This window comes from Syngnathus floridae, chromosome 1, assembly GCF_059516105.1.
Source record: "Syngnathus floridae isolate MCC-2025c chromosome 1, RoL_Sflo_1.0, whole genome shotgun sequence".
NCBI lineage: Eukaryota > Metazoa > Chordata > Actinopteri > Syngnathiformes > Syngnathidae > Syngnathus > Syngnathus floridae.
Window position 1 is genome coordinate 4565678 of NC_142413.1, and position 8121 is coordinate 4573798.

General features: G+C 42.7%; 1 protein-coding gene across 1 annotated transcript; it reads left to right on the forward strand.

Moving 5' to 3' along the window:
• Window positions 1-3604: 3604 nt before the first annotated feature.
• On the forward strand, window positions 3605-7812 carry LOC148403494 (5,6-dihydroxyindole-2-carboxylic acid oxidase-like). The gene is made up of 7 exons (XM_088357598.1): window positions 3605-4083; window positions 4546-4868; window positions 5468-5672; window positions 5737-5904; window positions 6272-6451; window positions 6529-6675; window positions 6744-7812. Exons 1-7 carry the CDS (start codon window positions 3726-3728, stop codon window positions 6929-6931), a joined length of 1569 nt encoding a protein of 522 aa, XP_088213724.1. The 5' UTR covers window positions 3605-3725; the 3' UTR covers window positions 6932-7812.
• Window positions 7813-8121: the final 309 nt, after the last annotated feature.

An 8121-nucleotide genomic window follows, 5' to 3' on the forward strand; every position in this document is an offset into this window, starting at 1 on the left:
TCTTTGAAACTTTTTATCCAATGAACAGTTTAAAGAATGTAGCTGTTAGCCGAGGGTCGCATCCACATCAGTCATGTTGTTTTCTGCACTTTAAAATTGCTTTCCCGCAGCCGTTCTCATTTTGTTCAGCCCTCATTTTTTTGTCAAGAAATCAACTGAAAAGGTCTCCTTGCTTTTTCTTAGTTGTTGTTTTTGTTTTGTCACTCGCCCTGTATCGTTAAATCTGCCGTTAACATGTCCAATCCTGTCGAGGAATAGTTTATTACTGGTCTGACTTGCCTTTTTTTTTTCCCCCTGGAAGCTTTTCTGCAGCAATTCTCTTTGTCTTTCATCACTCTAAATGCTCCTAAATGGACTGGAGGCTGCCGGAGATGGTGGGGGTGCGATGGCAATAACCTCAACTTTGTGTCAGGAGACGAATTTGGAATCTTCAGTGCCTTTCCTGGCATGAAATGTATTTACAAATACCTCCGCGAGATCCAATAAAAGGTTTAATATTTAATTAGGCTTAAGGGCATGATGGTAAGATGGAGGACTTCCTCCGTTAAAACGCACTTGCACTTTGGGACGAGCGCTTCATAGCTCTGCGTTTATGCTCTCGGAATGTGGAGAAGTGTACGAGAATTGGGCCAGCTGCAAAAAAAAAAAACTAAAAAGTCAGAATGTTGCGAGAATAAAGTCGTATTATAATCAGGAAAAAACTTTTTTGTTGTGATGGTTCTATTCAATACAAATATTTGAATTTGTTTGCTTTTGAAGTGTAACAATATATTTTTATCATCACATTTATTAAATAAATAAATAGAATAAAATCTGCCCTTACTTCTATAGTACCAACCATAATCATTTCCATCATTTTATAATGAGTTAGCAAACACACCCCGCAGGCTCGTCAATGACGCCATTTGATGACGTCACGCGGCCCTCCGACAGCTTTAATACTTTAACGCTCGCTTGTCACATCACATTTTCTTTTGAAGCAAAGTTCAGTCCTCACGAGAGGCACAAAAGCAAACGTGGTGGCACAAATGTCCAATTGTAGTTGCATCAAAAGAGGGTGCGCTTTAAAAATGGATAACAAGCGGAGTGGCTTGCATAATTGATGGCGCTTTGTTACGCAAGCGTTCCTAATGGTAGTCAGACTGACTATTGTCTCCTCCGAAACGTCTCCCAGCCCGGTTGTAAAACGTTCACGGGACGTCTGATTATGATTATGATCGTATTAAAAACGCAGGTGGAGTGCCACGTTCCTGTCAGCGAGCAACAAAAGAAGCGCGCCCTTCCCCGATCTCTTCTTGCCGCTACTTAGCTGGTGCTCGTGCTGAGCCAGCGCATTAGCCATGCATGCATCCATCCACACTGCAGCCTGTCACTTATGCACAAGTCAGCGGAAACAATCGACGGTCCTGAGATGCCTTACTTTGCCCCTTTGCTGGCCTCATTCGCGGATTATTACCGCTGTCTTTGTCATTAAATATGAGTCCTTAATTACACCAGAGGCACAACCTGGCCAGGGCTGGCAAGATTACTGCCTGAAAGGGTTGCAGTAGAGTGGACGAGATTCAGGCGAAGTCAAATAAATAGGTCATGACTAAGTTGTTTGACCAGTTATTTGCCTAAAACGTCTGCTGCGGTTCCAATATGCGAAGTTGTTTACCATACTAGTTCTCATTAGGGAAGCGCGTCACCTATTTTGAGCAGGCGCCTCAGGGAGAAAAAAAAAATGTCTTCCATAAAAGAAGTCCTGCGTGTGTGGCGGTGACATCGTTAGCGCTGGCGTTTCTTTTGTGTTCTCAGGACGGGAGTCTTATCAAAGTTTTCCATCCGGAGCGCAGACGCGCCACGGCGCACAGATCAATGCCCGTCTATATTGGGAAGCCAATTAATTTCCTCCACCGGGAAGTCGCGCATGCGCCAATTAGGCAAAGTTGAGTCAGTGAGGGCACATAAGCATGCATGGCGCCCAGGTGCATGTTGGTGGGAGACGCACTTTTTTAATCCACTTCCCGTGATGGAGGCAAGCCGGTTGCCTAATTATAAGAAGATGAATGGAAATACATGGGGTGCCCGTAAAAAAAGGAAAATGAAGGACGTCATTGCCATCTGCTGGTCATCATACAACAATGCATTGATAAATCAAAATACGGACGCTGGTACAATTACGTAAGATGCAGCAAATACAAAAGATGACAGTATAAAAAATAAAATACGTGTGTGTGTTTGATAATGAAAAAGTGACAACTACCAACTTTTATAACTCATGATTTTTTCATAAGGAGGAATAAAAGTAAGCAAATCAGAGACCTGGTTGCGTATGGACGGACACCCTCTTGTGACTCGTGATGTGGCTGTTTTTGGAATTAACTAGTTACACAAACTCATGAATGGGAGTCAGCATACTTGCCATCATTTCAAGATGCATACGATAACCCCAGGGAAAAATTCAGTTGCTCGTGGGGAATATTCCTATTTATCTATCTATTTATCTATTTATTTATTTATTTATTTATTTATTTATTTATTTATTTATTTATTTATTTATTTATTTATTTATTTATTTATTTATTTATTGTCTCTGGATTTTTGCTTTTCCTTTCCTAAAATAAGGCCCTAAAAAGTTCAACCTGATTTTACCTGATAATCTTCTCATCCTCAAATGTGATTTCAAGTGTTTATGTAATTTTTGTATAGAAATAAAATCCATAAAAAGTAAAAGAATGTGGTGCCTTACGCACATACACACCCCCAGACCTTCAATTCTTTGAGCAAACCATATCCATTTATTTATTTATATTTTGATTTAACTTTCCAATTCCATTATTTGATAATATTGATATACAGGTTTCATTTCATTCTTTTTGCTTCCCATCCATGCGATCTGTGACGCACTCTCGGCCATCCACGCTTTCATCACATGTGTGCTTTGGCCCATCCATGTGTGCCAAGAAACCTGAGGCGGTGGGTTGGGGTAGTCATGTGAGGCGATGTGACTCGGCCTTTGTGGATAATCCTTGCCTTTGATTGTTAAAAAGAAAAAAAAAACGGCCCAGTTTGAGTGCAGTGCTTCATATGACCCTTTTTTTATTCCACCCAAGTTATGTCTCTTTGGAAGAAACGCTATTCAAAAGCCTCTTAGTAATTTTCAACTTAAAATAACCTTCATGCTAAGAGTCCACTTGCAGTACATATTAAAAGGGAATTTAAAGAGCATTGTAGCTTTAAACTACTTTGTAAATAATATGTACAATAGTAAAAGAATCTTTTCCATGAGCAGTTTCTATTTTCTAAAACGAAATGTGCTTATATTGTACACTTGAATGGAACTTACTGAAACCTTCTGGCCTTAAAGGGAAATCAGAAGTAGTCTTGTCTTTTGCTGAAGTAAAAGTAACAGTTACGAAATGTAGTATAAAAGGAAAAGGTAAAAGGAGTAGAATGTTAAAATTTCATTTTTTCAGAGAAACAAGTACACGTATTTGCATACATTGCTTTGAAACAGACTTGTGACTTTTGCTTCCTTTCACTGCCAAAAAAAAAAAAAAAAACGAATGGAATTTGAGGGAGTACTGTACGTTGTTGGTATGTGTGATCGAGTCACGGGGGCTGGGGCACCAAAAATCCGGGTAGTCATGTGCTAATCTGCCGCAGTTTAAAATCGCTTCACTTGTTTGGGGGGCTGGCAAAGAGGATCTCGGGAGCAGCCGGGCGCCACTCAATCGGACGCAATGTGGCGGTGCTGCTTTTTCCTGGTCGCGCTGGGCTCGCTTCTGGTGGGCGCCCAATTCCCCAGAGAGTGCGTGACCCCCGAGGGACTCCGGAGCGGCCAGTGCTGCCCCTCCCCACCGGGCCTCGATGCCGACCCGTGCGGCTTCGCAGCGGGCCGCGGCCAGTGCGTGTCCGTCGCGGCGGACGCGCGCCCCCACGGCCCTCAGTACCCGCACGACGGGCGGGACGACCGAGAGCGTTGGCCCGTCCGCTTCTTCACCCAGGCGTGCCGCTGTAACGGTAATTTCAGCGGCTACAACTGCGGACGATGCAGACACGGCTGGACCGGGGTCAACTGTGACCTGAGAGCGTCTGTGGGTGAGTGGACACAACATTAGGTACACTGCCCGGTCAATTTCCATGGAGAATCAAGTGCAGCGTTCCCTCATTTTTCACGGGTTATACGTTCCCTGTTGTCGATGATTATCATGATTGAATCTTGATGATTATGCATTTTGGAATATAAATACACATTTGAATTTTATACATTTTATATATGCTAATGCAAAAGGAACTATACTGAACTGAGGGAAGCGCAACATTTAATTAGGCCATAGCTTTGTCTAATCTCAATAAATGATTTGCCATCATCTTGTAGCGTATATAAGCAATTGCAAATGTTTTGCCAATAGCTATCAAGAAATGTTAAAAAGCCACGCACCCCCTTCACCATGACACAGATTTGGATTTGCCCCCCTAGAGGAGAAATTATGTACAAAAGGTTCAGTTCCTTAAAGAGAATCGTTGATTTAACTAACTTCGTCCCGGCTAATCCTCCAGTGAGGAGAAACGTGATGCAGCTCAGTGCCGCAGAGAAGCGAGCTTTTGTCAACGCGCTGGACCAGGCCAAGCGCACAGTGCACCCAGACCTGGTGATCGCCACCCGGCGCTACGCCGAGATCCTCGACCCCGACAGCAACAGCACACGCTTTGAGAACATCACCATCTACAACTACTTTGTGTGGAGCCATTATTACTCCGTCGGCAAGACCTTCCTGGGCGCTGGCCAGCCCAGTTTCGGAGGGGTGGATTTCTCCCATGAGGGTCCCGGGTTTGTCACTTGGCATCGCTACCACCTGCTCCAACTGGAGCGAGACATGCAAGTAAGCCAAGCGGCCACATTAGCATGTGGTGGTTTCACTTTGAAGGAGTTTCTTTTGGAAAATGAGTTTTACCACCCTGGGAAATCTGAATTAGGGATGCAAATTTCATGGTTTGGTCTTCAAAATAAATTAGACTCAGTGGTTTCTAATAAGATGTTTTCTCAAGGATTTCTCAAGGCTTGAAAAACTCCTCTGTAACTGCTTTTTTTTAAGGTGATAAGGCAAATAGTTGAGGATTTTTGTGATTTTGGGGTGGACTTGGCCCTTTATCCCACTAGACTAGACCCGCCCCTGCGCTGAAAAGCAACAAATTCCATCTTTACGTTAGGAATCAAAACAAGAGGAAACCGTATTTAGGTGGCCATTTTTAAAACAATTACTTAAGGGTTATTAATATCCATAAATCAGTGTGCAAGTGGAAGGAACCATTTTTGCTGATAAAATTAATTTATCTTTATTCACAACTGTATTTGAACCAAAATTGTGTAATAGTTTTAGTCGTAAATATTTCTAATTTGTACCGTCGCATATCTGGAAAATATCTGCATTTCTATTTTATGTTTTAAAAATACACCTCCATTCTGGTGCAAACCAACCAGGACATGCTACAAGAGCCTACGTTCGCCCTGCCCTACTGGAACTTTGCCATCGGTGGCAGCACGTGCGACATCTGCACGGACGACCTGATGGGAGCCCGGAGCAGTTTTGACGCCGACTCGCTCAGCTCCAACTCCATCTTCTCCCAGTGGAGGGTCATCTGCGAGAGTGTGGCCGACTACGACACGCTAGGAACCATCTGCAACAGTAAGGCCGCTGGTCCTCGCCGACCTCACCGTGAGGTTGTCTGCTCTAACGTGTTTCCTTGCAGACACCGAGACGTCTCCGATAAGAAGGAACCCGGCAGGCAACGTCAACAGGCCGATGGTCCAGCGTCTCCCAGAACCCCAGGATGTGGCCGACTGTCTGCAAGTCAGCACTTTTGATACGGCGCCGTTCTATTCCACCTCCTCAGAAAGCTTCAGAAACACCATTGAAGGTGAGCCTGCTGGCGGGATTCAAATCAGTTCTGAATGATTTGTGGCACATAGGCCAAGGGAGCACCCATGACATTCTTGGAATGTAGCGAAAGACTTTGTTCAGCCTTCCGAGTAACACATAGCAGGTTGTGGCGCCACCTTTTGGCAGACACATATACGACCAATCGTGTGCCTTTTCCCCAAATGAATTTCCATCAAGCTTCTGATTGGTTAAAATTAAAAACCAACACTGCCTTTATCTTTGGTATTATTTTTATTTGGTTTAATATATTTTTGAGAAAAACATATATTGAACTGTCAATATGTGTGACCACAAATACTAAAATGGTTAGGGTTTCAATGCAGACTGTGTTTTATGGCGTCTAGGCTATAGTGCCCCCCAGGGGAACTACGACCCCGCAGTAAGGAGTCTCCATAACCTTGCCCACCTGTTCCTCAACGGCACCGGGGGCCAGACCCACCTTTCACCCAACGACCCCATCTTCGTTTTGCTCCACACCTACACCGATGCCATCTTCGATGAGTGGCTGCGGAGACACACCCCTGGTGAGTTTCGGCAACAGTAAATGCTTCGTTAGCACTCCCTCATCAGAACTGAGGGTGATGTTGGACTTTCTTGGCAGGGTCAGCTGTGTATCCTGACCAAAATGCCCCGATTGGTCACAACCGGGGTTACAACATGGTTCCGTTTTGGCCACCTGTGACCAACGCTGAAATGTTTGTGACCGCCCCCGAAAACCTCGGGTACTCTTACGAAGCCCAATGGCCAGGTATGCAATCGTTTACTAGTTCAGGCGGTCACTTTATACGTTTATGAATTCATCTTTTTTTTCTCAAGGTCAACCTTTCACACTGACTGAAATGATCACAATGGGCATCATCGTCGGCCTGGTGGTCGTCGGTGCCGTCTTCGTGGCCACCACCTGTGCTGTGCGTGCCAGGTCCCGCAAGATGGAGGGATTCCAGCCGCTGCTCGGGGATCAGTACCAACGATACGACGACGTCAAAAGCCAGTCAGTCGTCTGAGCTCACCCGCGTGCCTCTATTGTAATCTTATTTTAGCTTTAAAACCACCACTCAATTCAGAATGCAGCAGGCTCATTCGGCCTTTGCAGAACCAAAGTTCCAACATAATGTCATTCCCATGAATTCAAGATTACTGTTATCTTAGAATAACAAGACTTGAGTAAAAATAAAAAAAGAGCCCTCCAAATAATTACTTGAGTAGTGTATTCTTTAAAACAAACTACTCAAGTAATGAATAGCTGGTAACGTGTTTAATTTTTCCTCATTCAAGCAAGTAGACGAAAATAGCAAAAGGAATGTGCAAAGGTTTAGATAATTACTTTAATAAATATTTATATAATCACCAAAATTAAGACAATTAAATATTTATATAATAACCAAAAGTAAGACAACATTTGTCATGTTAGGTGATAAACCAGCAATTTTTTTTTAAGCATTTTAGCTAAGCATAGATAGTTTTTTAATAACAAACATATATGCAGATTTAATTTTGTGTAGCAAACTTGCGACAAACCTATCAAACCTTGGTAATGGCGCTTTTCAGCCCGCAGGGGCCGCCATAGCCCCGCAAGTACAACTTATAAAGACCAACATAAGAATGGGATGCGTTCAATGGCCCTAACAAATGCACGCTAAATTATTGTGGGTTTTTTTGTTTTTTGTATGTTTTTCTTTGTCAGCCTGTCACTGTCACGAATGTATCAATCAGGCTTTTGTACGATCTGTATATTAAATGTTTACCTAGCTCATTCGGGATTTGAAGCATAAGATAGTGTCTAAAATACCAAATAGCTCTGGAATTCCCCCTAAAATGTATTTTTATCCCTCTCTCTTGCTGACTAAATTACAAATACAACAAATAAAATGTGTTTTAAGAAGTTTTTGGTGGCAAGAATTTATTTTTGTCTTCTTTGTATTTCTTTATTATTATTATTTTATTACTGACTTAAATAGCAGTAATTAAATTCGGCCGCTCAGCATACATGCAACTGTGTCATTAAAACCGTTTAAAATCATTATTTAATGTGTGTAGTGTCACAGTGGATTGCAATAACATGAAATATACTTATTAGGAGTCTCATGAATGGTTAGCTGAGCGAATCAAATTTGACATTTAAAAAAAAAAAAAAGTGAAATAAATGTTCCATTCCAAAATGATTGTCATGGGAAATTTCCACGCCTGACTTGAA